The sequence below is a fragment of the Littorina saxatilis genome, linkage group LG11, assembly GCF_037325665.1.
Source record: "Littorina saxatilis isolate snail1 linkage group LG11, US_GU_Lsax_2.0, whole genome shotgun sequence".
Classification (NCBI taxonomy): Eukaryota; Metazoa; Mollusca; class Gastropoda; order Littorinimorpha; family Littorinidae; genus Littorina; species Littorina saxatilis.
Genome location: NC_090255.1, coordinates 30,605,426 through 30,622,949, shown reverse-complemented (window position 1 = coordinate 30,622,949; position 17,524 = coordinate 30,605,426). Strand labels below are relative to the sequence as shown.

The 17,524-nt window shown below is 41.3% G+C and overlaps 1 protein-coding gene and 1 long non-coding RNA gene across 2 annotated transcripts in view; both read left to right on the top strand.

The window, feature by feature from the left end:
* LOC138980597 (beta-1,3-galactosyl-O-glycosyl-glycoprotein beta-1,6-N-acetylglucosaminyltransferase-like) overlaps positions 1-17,524 on the top strand; it is a 49,841-nt gene that overhangs the window by 29,228 nt on the left and 3,089 nt on the right. Inside the window, exons 2-5 of the mRNA XM_070353504.1 lie at positions 4,571-5,521; positions 6,658-6,826; positions 15,750-16,000; positions 16,238-16,467. Of these exons, the coding sequence (XP_070209605.1) occupies positions 4,593-5,521; positions 6,658-6,826; positions 15,750-16,000; positions 16,238-16,467 (1,579 nt within the window). The 5' untranslated portion in view covers positions 4,571-4,592. The remainder of the gene's footprint in view (positions 1-4,570; positions 5,522-6,657; positions 6,827-15,749; positions 16,001-16,237; positions 16,468-17,524) is intronic.
* LOC138980632 (uncharacterized) lies at positions 8,244-9,382 on the top strand. The gene is made up of 2 exons (XR_011460408.1): positions 8,244-8,659; positions 8,940-9,382. It is a non-coding gene; the product is annotated as an uncharacterized lncRNA (long non-coding RNA).

Below are 17,524 nucleotides of genomic sequence, written 5' to 3'. Positions count from 1 at the left end.
CTACTGGCCGATGTGAATGCGTGATATATTGTGTAAAAAATTCCATCTCACACGGCATTAATAGGTAACATGCGCCTTGAGTCGCCTTGTGTGGTGAGATACGTGCGCGATATAAATCCTCGTAAATAAATAAAATAAAAATAAAATAAAATTGTGGGGTTTGTTTTGTTTTTAAATTACTTCTGTCGTATTGCAGTCACACCAGTCTATAACGACTATCCAATGGGTCACCAACCATAAGGGGTCCCTGTGAAAAGGTGGTCGTTATGGAAAGTCAAATTAAAGATCTGGTCGGGGATAATTTTAGGTGGTCGGGATGGGCAGGTGGTCGTTATTAAAAGGTGGTCTCCAGGGTAGGTTCGACTGTACTTCCAGATGACCCATTACTCCCGTCATGACGGAGGGAGTACTGCCTTTCTTTTTTCTCTGTCTGTCTGTCTGTCTGTCTGTCTGTCTGTCTGTCTTTCCGTCTGTCTGTCTGTCTGTCCGTCTGTATGTCTGTCTGTCTATCTTTCTAGACAGGTTGTAAGAAAAAGTTTGATTGGAAATTCTGATAGATCACATCAAAGTTGACCCGTGTCCGTCCTTGCCTAGATTCGAACCCTTGACACGAGGTTCAGTGCTCTTACAACTGGGCTACCAGCCCCTGATTGTCTCCGTTTCATGTTTGGTTTACTCCTCTTTAGCGTTTGCTTTGTTATGTGTTGCTCTCTCTCTCTCTGTTCTCCTCGTGAACACTGATGGTAACCATTGTGTTTTATTTTGACTTGATCGGACCCACTGACTTTGAGTGACCATTGTGTTTTAATTGACTTGGTCGGACCCGTGTGACCGTGTGACCATAGCGATCAAAGTGCCTTTATTAGTTACACTTGCACGCTGAATGTTTTATTATGTTTTTACCGACAGCCATTGCTAGTGATTTTAATTAGCTGCTGCCGTATTTCTTGAGTTGTTCTTGCTTATTTGCTTTAATTCTTTGTTTGAAGTTTTCGTGTATTCCTTCTTCTTGTGTTTGATAATGCTGCATGTTGGTCATTTAAATGTTTACCATCTAGATGCCAAAGTACAAGACATATGCAATTTTCTACACAGCGCAACCCCCGTGTACCACTTATACGGCATCACCGAATCACGCTTACACGACAGCATCCCCGATACCCGCATCCGTATCCCTGATTATGACGTCATACGTCGTGATTCCCGTCGTACGGGTGAAAATGGCATCGCTGCTTACATCCACTCTTCCATTGTTCAATACACGCGTAGAAGACCTGACTTAGAACACAAAGACATTGAATGCATGTGGCTAGAGTTTAAACTAAAGGAAACAGCCCCTTCTACTCTTGTTTGTTTTCTTTACAGAAACCCTTCTGCCATTGGTGACTGGTACGATGACCTTATCGAGATGATAGATACAGTGTATAAATGTAAACCTCACGCAGACATCCTGTTACTCGGGGATTTTAATATTGACTTATTAAAACCTCAGCCTCGATGGGATGGGATTGTATCATCACTAGGTTTCAAGCAGCTTATAACTTTACCTACTAGAGTCACAGAAACTTCATCTACTTTGCTTGATCACATCTACTCAAACAACCACTCCTCAGTACTAAATGCTTCACTCGCAGATCTTAGCATTAGTGATCATTCTCCAATATTCTGTACTAAAACCACTAAAATGCCAAAATCAAATCATAAAGGTCACACAGTCATATCTTTTCGATCCTTTAAAAATTTTGATCGTGATTCCTTCCTGTCCGATCTCAACGTAGCACGATTTGACCAAGTTTTCAACCACACGGTCCCTGATCAAGCATTAGAATGTTGGTATGACACCCTACTACCTATAATAAACAAGCACGCACCTATAAAGAAAATGAGAGTAAAACATCCTAAACTTCCACCCTGGATGTCCAATAAAATAACTGAAGCCATGGATCAGCGTGACCTGTTAAAAAAAGCTAAACAGTTCCAAGATTATAAAACAGCTAGAAATAGGTTAAAAAACATGGTTCGTGACTCAAAGAAAGCTTACTTTAATAAACTCGTTGAGAATAACCGGGATATCTCGCAGATCTGGCGTGCACTAAATTCACTCATCAGAGGTTCCACCTCTAACTCCACCCAGATCCCCCGTCACTTAACGCCAGACATCTTTAACTCTCACTTTTCGTCTGTAGCTACCTCTCTTAGCAACCCTGACAATGCCTCTCCCAACAACTCTGACAATCTATCCCTCTACTGCAAACAAAAGACGGCGAATAAAGCACCCTTTCAAATCCCACCCATTGCAGTGCACGAATTAGGACGACTGATTTCACAACTTCAGAACAAAAAATCTTCAGGACCTGATGAAATCAGCAACCACTTATTAAAACTCTCCCTTCCTTACACAGTTGACTCTCTCACATATATCTTTAATCTCTGCATACAGCGCAACACCTTTCCGCAAGCACTAAAGAAAGCTAAAGTTATTCCTCTCCCCAAATCCAAAAACACTTCTGATATTAGCAACTACCGCCCTATTTCCTTACTCTCAGTACTATCAAAGCTTCTTGAAAGACATATTCACATTAATCTCACAAAATACATGGACCGTTTGGCCCTTTTCCACCCCTTGCAGTCTGGTTTCCGCAGTAACCACTCATGTTCTACTGCGCTCTCGCTTTTGACAGACAAATGTCTGTCAGCCATAAATTCCTCCCAGCTCTCTGGGGTCGTATACTTAGATTTTTCTAAGGCCTTTGACCTCGTTGATCATAAAATTCTCCTCAACAAATTATCACTATATCTCAATGGATCTGACTCTCTGTCTTTCTTTCAGTCTTTCCTTGAAAACCGATCGCAACAAGTCTATGTACATGGTGCGTACTCAAGAGAGGAGTCCGTGTTATATGGAGTACCCCAGGGCTCTGTCTTAGGTCCTATTCTTTTCTGTATTTACGTTAATGACCTTCCACTTCACTTCTCTGACAACTCAGTAGAATGCCACATGCTCGCTGATGACACAACACTACGGACACAAAATAGACGTCTTGAAAATATTCAACAATCTCTTCAGCACACCCTTAGAGACATCTCACAATGGTGCTCTGAAAACAACATGGTCCTAAACCCTCTGAAATCTAAATCAATGGTAATTACAACGCGCCAGAAGCATCAGTTGTCCCCCCTCTCACTAGATCTCACCATCAACGGAAACTCAATAGAAAAGGTTAGCGAACACAAACTGCTAGGCGTGATTATCGATGATAAGCTTAGGTGGCATTCCCACATTGTACATCTGTGTAAACGCGTTTCAAGAAATTTATTCCTACTTTCAAAACTTCAGTCAGTCATAACTTTAGACGCCCGAAAAATGTTCTACAACGCCCACATCAAACCTCACATTGATTATGCCTCTGTCATCTGGGATGGCTGTAGTGATGCATTATTCAAAACTATAAATTCTCGTCATCGTAGGTCAGCTAAACTCATTCTGCCTGACCCATCACTAACTACTGACGCAAAACTGACAGCCCTCAATATACCTCAACTTAAACAACAGCTTTTATTTAATAAATCAGTTTTCATGCACAAGATCCTACATGACCAAGCACCCGAATATCTAACTCACTTGTTTCAATCAACACCTTCTCGGTATTCCACTTTCAAGCATAATCTGGCCTGCCCGAAGCCACGCATTGACATATTTAAAACTAGTCTTTCATACTCGGGAGCTTATGTCTGGAACTCCCTACCTACATGCTTAAAATCGACCAGTAACCTTAAAACATTCAAAACACATCTGCAAAAATACATTCAAACATCACTTTAATGTAATGTGCCTGGTTGCTCAAACGTATGTGTGCCTTTTATCCTTCTGAAAATGTGCATGTATGTGTCTTGCGTCAACTTGGTGTGATAAGAATACATTCTCGTGTATTACTCCTTCTAGTATCTAAGATTGTATTACTGCATTTTATATTGGCATGGTGATTCCTTCATAATCTAAGATGGTATATATTAGGTCATGAACGGGTTTTTTTATTTTTATTTTATTTTATTTTTTTTTTAACTTTGCTACCTGATCCTTTATTTGGTTAGTGTGTCGTGTTATGTTGGCTTGCCTTATAAGTTAGTTGATCTTCTGTGTGTGTGTGCGTGTGCGTGTGCGTGTATATATATGTGTGTGTGTGTGTTCTGATAATGTATGGTTGTATATCTGTATATCACATGTCGATAAAAAATGATCTTATTCTTATATTACTATTATTGCGTGTGTCTGCGTTTCATCATAAAAAGTTTGTTCCTATGTATTCCCATTTCGATTATAACCATTTTGCTTAGATCAGGACTAGCTGTAAGAAAGGTCCTACGGACCTAATGCTATCTTTCCTGTAATAAAGTTCAATGTTTCAATGTTTCAATGTTTCTCTCTCTCTCTCTCTCTCTCTCTCTCTCTCTCTCTCTCTCTCTCTTTCTCTCTCACTTTCTCTCTCTCTCTTTCTTTCTCTCTCTCTCTCTCTCTCCCCCTCCTTTCTCTTATTCCCTCTTTCTCACACCAAAATGGCTTTGCTTACAGATGAACCCTCGTACCTCCCACTATGGGAAAAGTTCTTCGCAAACGGATGGCGGGCCTCTATGTGGTAGTGGTCTACATCCTGCTCCTCAGCTTTTATACCGTCACCTTCCAGGCTGCTTCCAGACAGTCCGGTTGCCAGGGCGACGACAAAGAATCGTGCCCGCTGCAACAAGAACGCCGGAATTTCCAACGTCTTTTTGAGAGAGGCAGTTTCCCCAACTCCGGAGGGAATTTCAAGAACCTTTCGCAAAGAAAGGCTAGTTACGAAGAAGACTCGCTGGACTTTGCTGAACGGAATATCGCTCTGCAACCGGAAAATTACGAAGCTGTGGAGTTTCTCGACAACGATCTGAAGAAAGTTGGTGAACATTCAACCATTTCGAAGAAGTCCTCAACAATATTTCCTTTGATGGACGCAGACGATAGTTTCGTGGACAACGACCCACCTCGTGGCCTCGACGAGAAGCGAATATTGATCGGAAAGAGCCTTAGTGGAAACCCCTCAGAAGTTAAACAGGGTAAAAGCCAAGTCCTAAATATCAAACAAGAAGGGACTTTCGGTCATCACACAGAAGTTAAACAGGGTAAAAGCCAAGTCCTAAATATCAAACAAGAAGGGACTTTCGGTCATCACACAGAAGTTAAACAGGGTAAAAGCCAAGTCCTAAACATCAAACAAGAAGGAACTTTTGGTCACCACACAGAAGTTAAACAGGGTACAATTCCAGACTTCAAGCCCAAACCAGAACGGACCGTTGGTATCAGGGAGTTCCCTCCTCTGTATCGCCCGGTGCTTCCAAACGGATTGAATTGTTCAAGAGTTTGGCACGGAGATGGTCAGGAGACCAGGAGAGCCAAGCAGGAGATGAACGATACTTCCGCTGCCCGACGACCGCCTGGTTTCTACGGTACCATCACTGACAACTGCCAGCTGTACCCCAAGCAAAACGGGTAGGTGAACATTTCATTTCATTCCAATTTTTATTCCCGTCCCATTGCTGGGAACATTTGGGTCGGTTCGTCGCAATGGAAAACTAGCAGCTACCCGGCCCAGAAGTGTGCGGGATTAGGTGGAATCAGCCACCTGCACTTCTGACAGAATGACCGCGGGCCTTTACGAGCCTTAGCGGTGACGCGAGGGTGGGACATGGATAACGTCTCTGATGGATCACATCAAAGTTGACCCGTGCCCGTCCCGGCCTAGATTTGAACCCTTGAACCGAGGTTCAGTGCTCTTTCACCTGAGCATAGACCAAATAGCCTGGACCGCCAACTCGTCACGTAACCCTTCGAGGTTACGACCCCTGCTCTCTCTCGACTTTCAGGGGCGCGTCACGTCCGGTTTGAAAGGCCAGCGATTCGAAGACAGTGGAAAGAAAGCACGCTCCAGTTATTTGTGACACTGGGAGGTGACAATGAACTGGATTTTCCAAAACTCCAAACTAAACTTAAAAACACTCATCGAAAAACATGTTCCATATGCACTTTTGCTGAGTTTGTTTTAGCATTTTCAGAACTTACCTCGGCAACTTCGATAATAGCGTCCATGTTTACAATCGACACCGGATATGACGACCCCCTGATTTCTGAAAGGCCACGAGAAGCGCTACCTCGTAATAGAGAGATAGAGCGGAGAGAGAGAGCTAGTTGGCGGTCCAGGATAAATGGTCTATGACCTGAGCTACCAGTCCCCTGATTGTCTCCGTTTCATTTTTGGTTTGCTCTTCTTTAGCGTTTGCTTTGTTTTGATGTTGGCTTTTCTGTGTTGGTCGTGAAGAAGATTTCCAAGACAAAATTTAAATGCGACAGTTGTGTTGTCTTTGTCATAGTAATTAGTAAGGCAGCAGTGAAACAAGGTTTGATAATACGCTTCAAAACAGGTAAGCAAAAGATCATTGACTATTTAGTTTGGTTATTCCTGTCGTATAAAGGTTTATACTGAACATTGTAGGTTGGTCATGAAGAAGACTTCCAAGACAAAACTCCAACAGTTGTATTGGCAGCATTAGCATTATTTTTTTTATATATATAAAACGCTTCAAAACGGAAGCTTGAAAGATTATGGACCTTTTTTGCTTTTACCGCAGGTTTATACTGAACGTGAGCCAGGAGGAACGGGAATTCCCGCTAGCGTTCAGCATGATGGTGTACAAGGACGCCGAGCAGCTGGAGAGACTGCTGAGAGCAGTGTACCGGCCTCACAACGCCTACTGTGTCCACGCTGACCTCAAGACCAAGCCTGACGTCTTGCTGCAGGTATGATAGCATGTCGTCGCTGTAATCCAGGTGTCCCAATTGCTTCGTTTCCGGCCGATTTATGTGGAGCACGTGATGCGCACAAAAATATTGGCGGTCTAGAAGTGTCGTCTGCAATGATCGCGGCGGCTTTCATGACCGCCAAGGACGACCACGCACGTTGTGAGACGTCATTCGTTAGACCTCAATTCACGAACCTTGTATCTCAATTGTTGCTTCTTTGAGAAAAACAAAATCACCGCTTCAAATACAACTTCCATTCATGGGTTGATATTTTCTTTAAAACAGTGCAATAGCAGTCCAAATGTGAGTTAATGTCAATTGTTAATGGTATTCGATACAACTGAGAAAATATTGAGATAGGAGCTTTTTATCCGAAGGAGTCATCCAGAATTAGTTTTATACGAGTTGTTTCCCCTTTTGTCACCTAACCTTCAGTGTCCATATTTCATTTTTCTCGTATGTCAGGTAAAATTACAACAGCGGCAACCTCGTATCTTTCATGTTGTGACATAGTTTCCGTCCAAGTGTGGCACAAAAACCTCGTCAGTTTTACTGATGCGGCTTTTTTTGTGTGCTCCCTTGAAACAAATGAAGATTCGTTTTTTCTCAAGAACTTTTTATCCCTTTAGAAAGCAGCTGGAGATTCAAAGCTTTTCTCACCACATTGGCAAACAATAAGGGGGCTAACTTCTGTTTTAGTTCCAAAATCTCAAACATTGAGATACAAGGTTTGTGAATTACAGCGACGATGTATCGATTGAACATGGGATTTTCCTTATTATTTTGAGCCATGTGACGTCAGAGCCCGACAAAAACTCATAACTTAGGCGGCTAGTCGAGACAACAAAAGTGTTCATGTTTGTGTGCGTTCAATCGTAACAAATAATACAAGGACTTCTTACTTAAAATTGATCGATACATATATGTTATTTGTATCTTTTTGACCAAAATATGACATTTTACACAGATCTGGACAGGATGATGCTCCAGAACTAATTAAATGGTGATAACTTTAACATTATTGATTTTAATTTCAACCAATAACCAAGATGTATTAAGTCTGTACCACAAGCAGATACCACATTATGTGATACCGTTGTAGAGTATGTTCACTCTTATGAAATAGTTTTATCCGCGTCGTATTCGTGCGCTTGATTATAGGCTTTGGGGCGAACGTCACTTGGGAAGAGACTTTAGACTTAGACTTAGACATTTTATTGACATAAAGGGTAAACATTTTAAGCCAAGGGCCTAATCTTACAACGTGCCCTTTACATTCACACTAGCACATCCGCACGCATATAAACAACATAATATAATGAATTCATATAGGCATAACATGTAAATGTACAGTAAATAAGCATAAGCACCACGGCCACACGAAACACAAAATCTAATATACGAAGTAAAACAATATGAATACTTGTTACGAAGCGGTTTACTCGTATCTGTGGTAATGTGTATTGTTGTAAATAGAATAGACTATAGCGATGGTCAGACATTGGAAAGGGCTATAGGCTGCATACCGTCGCGTTGACCGCAGTTGAACCTTGTGTAACTGACAAGGTTTTTCACGTGCAAGTAATGCAGACGACAGCTCACTGGCAATGTCATAGCAAGAACGACTTTGTAAAATCAGTCGCCGTCAAGGAGCCAAGCTCGACTCATGATTTTCGTAACACTTTAGCAGACGGGCTCCTGTTTTAGGTATCTGACTGAAGAAGGATGAAGACTGACGAACTTTCCCTATCAGTCTACGTGATATCTTCCATTTTCATATTCATGCCAGGCCGGCGACTGTACTAAATGTTGGCTTTACACTCTTTTGAGGTATGTTTGAAACCGGTTATATTTTCATGTCATGTTGTCGTATGTGAGAAGAGTGACTGGTTCTGTGTTTAACGTTATTGTGTAGGCCTAAGCTATTGTGCTACACTGCTTAAACATGTGAGGGTTTTACGTAACGTTTTCTTGGTTTTAGAAAACAGGAATTAACGTGTAAATAATTATATTGGCTCATGCAGCTTAATATGTTGGACGAGTGAGTATTTTTATTGTGCGAGTGAAAGAAACTAAAGACAAGTTGATTTATGGACTATAAACTTTACAGTGTTCCAACTGGGGGGTTTTCATCGCCGGAGGCTGAACTGAACCAGTCAACTGCGGCTTGGTGGACATGACCATGGCATGGAGAGCTGGCAGGGTTCTACAGTTAGCCGCCGAGACGAACTGGAAGGATCAAGGACTACGTCAAGCAATGGTTGCGGTGTCGTGAGGACTGGTGCACCCTTGTCAGTCGTCTGAAGGACTTACAGCCATACCAACATCTTGAAAGCCGAAAGATGGCAGTAGGGTAACGTACAGTAGAATACCTATTCGTCTTACCTGTTAAGCTGCTTTGTTTGAGCCAAAAGGTGTCTGCGTCTTGGACTGTAGAGTTTCTTGCGGTGTTGTCGGCCTAGAGTACTGGTCGAAGCCCGGAAATGATTTTGTGATGTAAAAAGCTTTGTAAACTAATAATAATTAGTCTTGGCAGTGTCAAGATCCATTTAACACCAGGTTTTTGCGTGTGTGAGTGCGTGTGCGCTTGTGCCTTGTAAGCTACGGTAGCGGACAACTATTCAGATTACATTCAAGTCTGTAAACAAATACTAAATTTATAGAGTTGTGTAGAGGCATTTATGATTGTCTAAAAACCGGGCTATACCACTCCATAACAATACTATATGCTATGAATATGTAATATGACGTGAATATAATTATATAGTAATATTAATATAGTATACATTAGACAGAACTGTAAGATTCACATAATTATGTCACCGCGGGTGTGTACTTAAAGAGAACAGTTTAGATGTTTTTTTAAAGAAGATTTAAAAAATATTTACAGATTTGCTAGTTTTAACATTTGAAGGAAGAGAGTTCCACCTTGACGGTCCAGCAAAGGCAAAACTAGTTTTATATAGATCTACACGGGTCCTTGGTAGTAGATATTTATCTGATCCGTATCTCTCAGGAGCCTCGGTTATGAATGCATTCAAGTATGGTGGTGCCAGCCCATGGAGTGCCTTGTACATTAACACTGCAATGTTATAGTCAAACTGCTCCTGCAGTGAAAGTAAACTAGCAGCTTTAAGCTTTTCTGACGTTGACAGATACGGGTTAGTAACAATTAGCTTTGCCCCTCTTCTGTGCAGGGAATTTAATTTTTTAAGCAGATTTTCGCTCGCACCGCACCATACAGTAGAAGCATAATTGATAAAAGATTGGCAGTGTGCCACAAACAACATTTTTAGACCTTCCGCTTCTACAAAGGGTTTTAATCTGGATAAAAGATACAGAGAGAGAGAGAGAGAGAGAGAGAGAGAGAGAGAGAGAGAGAGAGAGAGAGAGAGAGAGAGAGAGAGATAGAGAAAGAGAGAGAGAGAGAGAGAGAGAGAGAGAGAGAGAGAGAGAGAGAAAGAGAGAGAGAGAGAGAACAAGAACAAGAACAAGAACAAATCTTTAATTGTCTAAGGCCACAGTCCCTTACAATAGTGGTTAAAATAACAGCAATAGTGTCTGCACAGTTAAAAAATTATAGTCACGCATAAAATTCAACAAATACAAATAAGCTCAGAAAGTTAAAAAGAATACACAAAATCGCACTATCCTATTGAGCACTAGCGCTACTGCGCTATACTAGTTGTCACTTCAAGCGATTAACCGGCGCAGCGACACAGTTGGCCATGCTTTGCATGAATAAATCCAAAAACAAAAAGACTGCTAACGTTCCAAATTTCAGAATCAAAAACCAAGAAAGGTAAGTTGTTGGAACGTTTGTTATTGACAACAACAATTGTTATTGTGAATGTCACGTATTGTGTTGTCAATAACAAACGTTCCAACAACTTACCTTTCTGGTTTTTTTTATTCATGCTTTGCATGGACTTTGCTGAGACAGCTCATCCAGTCTCGGTTAAGTTGTATTAGTCTTGATGATGACAACTTTTCGGGTTTCAGTGTCGAACTTCATTCGATTTTCATTCCGACAGATTGACTAAATGTATTTGAATTAGTCTTGTTTTTTAATTCATCTGGATCTCAGGAAACCCACACAAAGGTTGAGTATTAGTTGTGAGTAGGTATTAACTAGGACCTGTGACGTCATACCCAAATAATGCTCAAATCCTTTAAACCAATTTTTGAGCAGAAGAAAGGCAATTCGTCATATACCAATATATTTCGGGCCTAAACACTGCTGTTTAACATGAGATTTGTAGCACTGAAGAAATATCCTCTCTTTTTGTGCTCAGTGTGGTAGGGATGTTTTGCCTTCGAATTGTGAATTGACGCTGCTACTGCTGAGTTCCACGACAAAACAATTTAGAAAGTATATTCATATGTCCTCCATGCCATTCAACTTTTTCGCGAGAGTACTGTATTGTAGGCAGTAAGTCTCACCAACTAGAATACCGTGCTTATTCTAGACTTTACACCTCGCTTACCTGTAGCTTCGACGTCACGTGTGACGTCATCATTGCAGGTGCAATATTCAAACAATATTCCGCAAGCTCAGTAACTACATGGCATAAATTGTACTTCTTTATTCTATGTAAATCATGTTACCCAGAGAGTTTTGTATAACACACTAAATTCCGTTTTTCCTTCAGTGAAACGTAAAACCGCCAAAAACGGTATGCACCCGATTTTTTCAGTGAATGTTCAATAAATATGGCGCACATTATCAATCACAGTTACATTCTATCTTCTTACTTTATATTGACGGGCATTTTGGAGGTTCAAATGCAACTCTTATGAAAACCAGCACTGCCTGAAAATGTAAGGAAAAGCAATTAATGGTGTTGTTTCACTAAATGAGACTCAGCACACAGTTATCGTCTCGCGCATACATTTCTTCACAGGTATCTTTATATATTTTGCACCTACGCTTAGAGCAGGCATTTTTCTATGTATTTACGTGCATGTTAAGTCCATTACACTCCACCCTTACCTGTCATAGTGCCTCTCAAAAGCCTTTCATGACATAACTTTGACTTACAAAATTAGGGGGTGTGCTTCGGAAATGAACTCTCACACTTAGTGTTTATAAGCTATCTCATCAGAGGTACTTGCAACTAAAAGCCCAATAAATGCATTTCCCTCTGATATGTATTTCATTAGATTGTGGCTTACAAAACGTCTTTTATGAGATTTGACATTAACCAGAAAAATGAAAATGACGTGACGTAACACAATTTCTGAAATGCAAGGCCTCTTGGTGCCACTATGTGTTGCACGGAAACAATCTTTTTACTTGCTGTTTAACACCTTCCAATTACTTGATAGTTCACTCAAAAATATTTACTCTGCTGCCTGCGGTTAAGCTGATATTACCGATTTTTGCAACAAAGTGTTTTTTTCTGAAGTGCATTTTTTTTTAACTGGGCTACTTTGCCTTAAAATTGCGTATAGCTGCTGCCACTTTTGGGTACCAAGAAAAGTTGTTTTAAAGACTATATGCATTTGTCTGTCAAATGAAACCAAATTAAACTCCTTAACTAAGCGTCTTTTTCCGATTTGGTTCCTCGTCTATAAGTAAGTATCCCCCTGCATTGCCTCTGTCGACGCCCGCTTTTTAAATTGCTTGCTTCCCTTCATATAATAAACCGGCTATAGGGCGTCATCGTCCCGAACGAAATATTCAAAATCTCAAAAACCGTTTGGAGTTCTGGGTAGGGAAATCCTTTCATGAAATGACGTCAGCGCCTTTCGGTGATTGGTCAATGCATTTCGGAGCTGGACTGCCAACATAATGTCGGTCATGTCACACTTGCAATTAATGCTACTTGAGTTTGCTTTCTGATACGATGCGACACTGGTACGAAGTGAACGGGAGCATAGGTTCAGTTATCAATTTAACTTACCTAGAACAGTGAGATCGACGTACAACACACAAATACGAACGGAGAAACTCGGAAACCGACGAGGTGATACTGATAACTATGGTTCTTTTTGCCCCTGGAGACAGAGTTGCCCGGTTAGCTCAATCGGTAGAGCGCTTGAATGTCAAGTCGTCACAGCGGCGGTCACGGGTTCCAATCTCCTAGCAGTCAAGAACATTGTTCAAACTTTAAAAAAAAAATCAACTTTTCTATTATTTCTGAACTCTTGTACAATTGTATTTTATTAATTTTAACTAACTCCAAAGGTGGGTTTTTGACTCACATGCGAAGCAAAAGTGAGTCTATGTACTCACCCGAGTCGTCCGTCCGTCCGTCCGTCCGTCCGTCCGTCCGTCCGGAAAACTTTAACGTTGGATATTTCTTGGACACTATTCAGTCTATCAGTACCAAATTTGGCAAGATGGTGTATGATGACAAGGCCCCAAAAAACATACATAGCATCTTGACCTTGCTTCAAGGTCAAGGTCGCAGGGGCCATAAATGTTGCCTAAAAAACAGCTATTTTTCACATTTTTCCCATTTTCTCTGAAGTTTTTGAGATTGAATACCTCACCTATATATGATATATAGGGCAAAGTAATCCCCATCTTTTGATACCAGTTTGGTTTACCTTACTTCAAGGTCAAGGTCACAGGAGCTCTTCAAAGTTGGATTGTATACATATTTTGAAGTGACCTTGACCCTGAACTATGGAAGATAACTGTTTCAAACTTAAAAATTATGTGGGGCACATGTTATGCTTTCATCATGAGACACATTTGGTCACATATGATCAAGGTCAAGGTCACTTTGACCCTTATGAAATGTGACCAAAATAAGGTAGTGAACCACTAAAAGTGACCATATCTCATGGTAGAAAGAGCCAATAAGCACCATTGTACTTCCTATGTCTTGAATTAACAGCTTTGTGTTGCATGACCTTGGATGACCTTGGGTCAAGGTCACATGTATTTTGGTAGGAAAAATGTGTAAAGCAGTTCTTAGTGTATGATGTCATTGCTAGGTTTAGTTATTTGACCTTGACCCTGAAGGTCAAGGTCATGTAAAGGTCAAGGTCAAGCATGTGAGTCGTATGGGCGTTGCCCTTCTTGTTCTTTCTTTATTTATTTGGTGTTTAACGTCGTTTTCAACCACGAAGGTTATATCGCGACGAGGCAAAGGGGGAGATGGGATAGGGGAAAGGGGGGAGATGGGATAGAGCCACTTGTTAAGTGTTTCTTGTTCACAAAAGCACTAATCAAAAAATTGCTCCAGGGGCTTGCAACGTAGTACAATATATGACCTTACTGGGAAAATGCAAGTTTCCAGTACAAAGGACTAAACATTTCTTACATACTGCTTGACTAAAATCTTTACAAACATTGACTATATTCTATACAAGAACCACTTAAAGGCACAGTAAGCCTCCCGTAAACCATCACAGAGCTCCCCGAGCGTCTAAATACAGTACAAGCATACTTCCATTTGAACGCTCACCGAACGGGAACATCCTGGCTGCTTTCTGTCGAGCGTGAGACATTTTCCAAGAATTTATTTTCGTGGACTTGGCCCTGAAGAACAATGGCGCCTCGTTTTTGCGCTAGACCTAACTTTTAAAATCTAAATAATAAATTGACAGTTTGTTACACAAACATTCTTTAATCATAAAAGAATTCGTTTTTCATCAAGACAAGATCAGAACAATTCGAAGATGTGAAAGTTTAAAAAAAAAAAAAAAAGCCCGGAAGCAGGGTCACGCAAGGGTCGTAGCAGACGACGGCCCGGTTTATCAGTGCAAATCGCCGTTCCTCTCAACAGTCAAAAGCCATCGCTAGAGTTCTTGTGAACCACAGCCGTTGTTTCGTGCATAAAAAACGTGCTATTGTAGATAAGCTCACGTCGAGTCGCATTCAAATGACTAACTATGACGGGGACTGCATTGTGAAAAGGGGGAAAACTGGATCACACGGGTTCACGATGGCTCAGGGGTAAGATAAACCACGCAAAAATAAATTCTTTGAAAATTGTTCGCTCTTTACGGAGAGCACCTAGGATGTTCTCAATCGGTGAGTGTTTAAATGAAAGGGTGTTTGTACTGTGTGTAAAAGCCTGACCGTATCTGTGATGGTTTACGGGAGGCTTACTCTGCCTTTAACAAGGGTTAAAGGAGAAACAGAATCCGTTAGTCGCCTCATACGACATGCGGGGTGCAGAGAAATAAGGATGTGGAAAAGAAGACTTTTGGTGAGTGAAATAAAGGTGATGGATCCAGTCAGGTAGAAATAAGACAAGAAAAGAATTGGAAAACTGCAGGGAATAGTAGGGAGAGTTTTCTTGGAAGGAAATATAGGTGAAAGGACTGGTAAGGCAGAAATAAGACAAAAGAAGAGAAGAAACAGAACCGTTAGTCGCCTCTTACGACATGCTGGGTAGCATCGGGTAAATTCTTTCTAGTCCCAACCAATATGGGACTCCCCCTAACCCGCGGGGGGTGCCCTTCTTGTTTGTGTGATGTATTGAAGATCGAATTTTTCAAAGGGTTGCATAATGTCGAGTACTTTCAGTGAAAACCCCTGCGCCTTGAATATGTGCGCGATATAAATTGCATAAAATAAAAATTAAAATAAAAAATAAATAAATCCCTGCGCTTAGAACTGTACCCACGGAATACGCGCGATATAAGCCTCATATTGATTGATTGAAGATTTCCCAGAATTACCCATTCTATTTTTAGTAACTTCGGCTTTTGGACAAAGCCTAGTGGGCGCTTGAATCTCCGTGCGTCGACTGCATGTACTGGGCGTTATAACCACTTATTTTAAATGTACTTCTGACTAAACTGAATTGAGACATGATGTTGTGTAGACTACATTGAATGATTATTTCTAAATAACAGAACAGAATTGAATTCAGTAGGACAACATTTTAATAACAATGCATACTTAAGTTCATGACATCTTTTTTTCTTTCTTTCTTTCTATATTTTTTAATATCAGATCCGAGCCATTATCAAATGTCTTCCCAACGTGATCGAGTCACCGAGACAAATTGACGTGAAGTGGGGCAAGTTCAGCGTCCTTGAACCAGAGCTCATTTGCATGCAGGCATTATGGCGCATGCGCAGCAAGTGGAAGTACTTGATCAATCTGACAGGGCAGGAATTCCCTCTGAAAACGAACAAGGAGTTGGTGAAGATTCTGACAGCATACAAAGGAGCGAACGATATTCTGGGAGAGCGTCCTAAAGAGTAGGTGTGTGTGTGTGTGTGTGTGTGTGTGTGTGTGTGTGTGTGTGTGTAAGTGTGTAAGTGTGTGTGTGTGTGTGCGCTCGCGTGTCTGTCAATCGATCTGTCTGTGTTGTCTGCCTGTGCATGCGCGCGTATGAGTATTACAGCGGTACCTGATAATAACATTTTCATATCCTCCATATTGTTGACGAAAGTGTTTAGAATATTCTTGTAAAATGCATTTGTATCAACTCCCAGACGTAACAAATGGAGATGGCAAAAGGCAAAGTCTCCTCCCCCACACAACATCATCGTTGCCAAGGGACCGGTGCACGTGGCGGCGTCACGTGGTTTTGTTGACTTCCTGTTGCACTACTCGTATGCACGTGACTTTCTGGCCTGGACCAAGCGAACGGCAATTCCCGATGAAACTTTCTTCGCCACGCTCAACAACATGCATCAGTTTGGAGTTCCTGGGTCCTACACAGGTTGGTGATCGCATGGTTAATTTAAAGGGGCAACATATTTTGTGAAAATCTCCCATGGGATGGGAGGCCACAAGTGTAAGACGGCCTGGCCTACCATTGGCCAGTTTGCAGCGGACGGTCTGTCAATCTCTGGTGCCGGCTAGAAGTCTATTTCTGGGACCGTCCAACGGTCAGTGTAACTGTAAACGCAATAGGCGCTCAGGTTTCTCTTTCTCCGTTGGAACCATCGGCTCAGGACTGGCATGCCGACATTTCAGCTGACTTCAATTACCGATGTAACGGAACATTTCTATAGCTGAAGCCAAGTGGCCGTTTCGGTTGCTTGATTTTTTTCCCTCTGATTTGTTTTATTGCTTAATGACTTCGGATTATCCTGTCTGTCTGTCTGTCTGACTGACTGACTGTCTGTCTGTCTGTCTGTCTGTCTGTCTGTCTGTCTGTCTGTCTGTCTGACTGTCTGTTTGTCTGTCTGTCGGTCTATCACACACGCCGCACCAAGCAACAAACCCAACAATATACATTATATGCTAAGTTCATTAGGCCTCGTTCACAGTATTAAAGCAGCACTACTTTTAGTGAATGAATTGCCTAAAAGTCTTATATAACTTATATAAGTCAGAACAAAACCTATTTCCATGTTTTGTTCATAATGTCGAAACACATTGAAATGGCAAGAACGTGATTGGCAAATAAATACTAATTTTGGATATTTGATTGTACATAAAAACAACTGAATATACCAACCTTTAAGCACACTGAGCTGGGCATTCAAGTTATTTGATTCATCAACTCAACTGAAAATCTTCTTCTTGTTCTTCTTTTTCGTCTTTTATGATTATTAAAATCTTAGTTATTTTGAATTACATTTGTACACACACAAATTTTGTTTTGGGACAAACAGAAAGTCATCACGGGAAACAATTTTTCTTTATGAAATCAGGAAAGTTATCACCGACTCAGCTTCCCTGCCAACATCCCCCCACCCCCCCCCCCCCCCACCCCCCTTAACCAAACCAGACACCCCTACTCTACCCTCAAGATTCAACAGCAGCCCCAC